General features: G+C 46.9%; 1 protein-coding gene across 1 annotated transcript; it reads left to right on the forward strand.

Annotated features, from left to right (window-relative positions):
* Nucleotides 1-253: 253 nt before the first annotated feature.
* Nucleotides 254-2230, forward strand: LOC103780263 (secreted frizzled-related protein 2; the record flags this gene model as incomplete). Its single annotated transcript, XM_008947926.1, has 3 exons — nt 254-268; nt 417-497; nt 1926-2230. Coding segments are annotated over 3 exons (401 nt in total), but the record flags the coding sequence as incomplete, so codon positions are not given.
* Between the last annotated feature and the right edge of the window lie 13 nt (nt 2231-2243).

The raw sequence follows: 2243 nt of genomic DNA on the forward strand, positions 1-2243 counted from the left end.
CGGCTTCTGCCCGCCTCCGTCCCCAAAGAAGCGGTCCGAGACCCCGAAGTCTCGCCGCGCGGCTCCCAGAGGGACGATCCTTACGCAAAGATCATCGCTAAAGCGCGGGGCTGGGCTGCTTTGTGTCGTGTCCCCCCCACCTTTACTCTTTCCACGATAAAAGGAAAAAAAAAAAAAAAAAAAACACACAACAAAAAAACAACAAAACTTTTGGTTGAGGTGTGACCTTAAATCACACCGTGCCCCCCTCCAGGGGGACCGCAGCAAGGTAAGTGCTCGGGCAGGGGGGAGAAAGCCGCCAGGGCTGGGATGGTGAGATCGAGGGATAGAAAACCGGCGCTTCCCGAGGGGTTCCCAACGCCACCTGCTGTTCCCGTCTCCCCGAGCCTGACGGGGACTGTCCCTTGCATTTCCAGCACCCAAGGTCTGCGATGCCTGCAAAAACAAAAATGAAGATGATAACGACATCGTGGAAAACCTCTGCAAAAATGACTTCGGTAAGTGGAAGCAGAGCTCCCCTTGGCTGAAAGTTGAGAGCTGAGAATCAGGTTAAAAAAAAAAAAAAGTCCTAGCGGAGTCAGTGAGGGATGAGCCTGAATAAAGGCAGGGCTTTGTCTTATCTGCAGATGGACTCATCTGACCAATGGGTCATGAAACACAAAATTCCACCTCGGCATAAAAGTAGCCCTTTTTATAGTCCTTTTCTGTTTGCTGTTTCAAAGTAGCGCTCTTTTATATGGATGTTGCCGGCAAACCGAATAGAAAGTGAAATGGGGGGAAAAAAAAAAAGAATCTTTCATCCAGAGTCTTGCCTGGGGAGAAGTAGAGCAGAGCTTCATTTAGACGTATGAGAAAGAGCTGCATGACCAATCTCACGTATGGTAAGAAAGACTCTCCGCAGATTAAGAATGAAGCTCTATGTATCATTTGACAGAGAAGGTAATGCACAGACAATTGGGGGTATAAACTTAATGGGAGGATCTGGGGTTAGAAGAGGACAAGAAAGCCCCTTCCACACAGACAACTGAACGGCACATTATCCACACATTAGCATTTGAAGAGAAAAAGGGAATAAGGAGGGGAATCCTTACATAATAGGTCAATGTTTATACCTGGAAACAGATTTGTAGTATAAATACCTACAACAACTCAAAAGTCTTTATTTTTAAAAACAACAAATCACCACCCCCCCAAACCCGAAACCATGGCTGCGTGATGTAATTGCTAAAACAACCAATAGCTTTGGCCTGCAAATTGCACTCAGATAAATCCTCCTAAAGCTAAACATGTCCCACAGATTTTTACAGAGCCCTGTATCCCCCTCCTAGTTATTTTACCAAATCGAATACAGCTGTTGGACCAATTTGCCCTCCATGGGATCTAGTCTTTAAAAAAAACAATGCATGTGAAATATCATTTCCTTACAGGTTTGCCTAAAATCCTCTCCAGCCTAATAAATTAAGTTTAGAAGTTTTCAGCCACAGCAGAGATCAGGTTTCAGATTAAGTCTAGGTACTTGCCTTCCCGCCTCCCCTTCAAACTCTAGTTTCAGGAAGACTGTCCTCTCTCAGCAAAAAAAAAAAAAATGGAGCTCTGCTGAAAGTTGCAAACCCGCCTTCTTGCTGTTTGCAAACAGGAGAAAATCCCAGAGAAAATACTAATTTAGAAAGGAAAAAGTGGGGGAGGGGGGAAGAGGAGAAAAGAAACCCCAAAAAACTCAGCTCTAAGGTTGATTCAAGCTGAAATGACTTGCATGCCCTTTGTGGCTTTAGAAATGGAGCCACCTGCTGCCTCTTCTGTCAGCCCTGACAGTTTAATTAGCAATAGAGCACCTCCCTCCCCAGGTCCTTTTTATGTGCACTAATGGGAAAAAACCTCTCAATCTCTCTCCTTCTCCCCACTTCCCCCTCCCCTTGCTCTATTAGCCTTGAAGATAAAAGTGAAGGAGATTGCCTACATCAATGGGGATACCAAAATCACCCCCGAAACAAAGAGCAAAACCATCTACAAGCTGAACGGGCTGACAGAAAGGGACCTGAGGAAGATCGTGCTCTGGCTCAAAGGTGGCCTCCAGTGTACCTGCGACGAGATGAACGACATCAACGTCCCCTACTTGGTGATGGGGCAAAAGCAAGCTGGGGAACTGGTGATCACCTCCCTGAAGCGGTGGCAGAAAGGGCAGCGGGCGTTCAAGCGGTTCTCCCGCAGCATCCGCAAACTGCAGTGCTAGTGGCGCCGGCCCC

The sequence above is a fragment of the Merops nubicus genome, unplaced genomic scaffold, assembly GCF_000691845.1.
Source record: "Merops nubicus isolate BGI_N331 unplaced genomic scaffold, ASM69184v1 Scaffold43359, whole genome shotgun sequence".
In the NCBI taxonomy this organism is placed as follows: domain Eukaryota; kingdom Metazoa; phylum Chordata; class Aves; order Coraciiformes; family Meropidae; genus Merops; species Merops nubicus.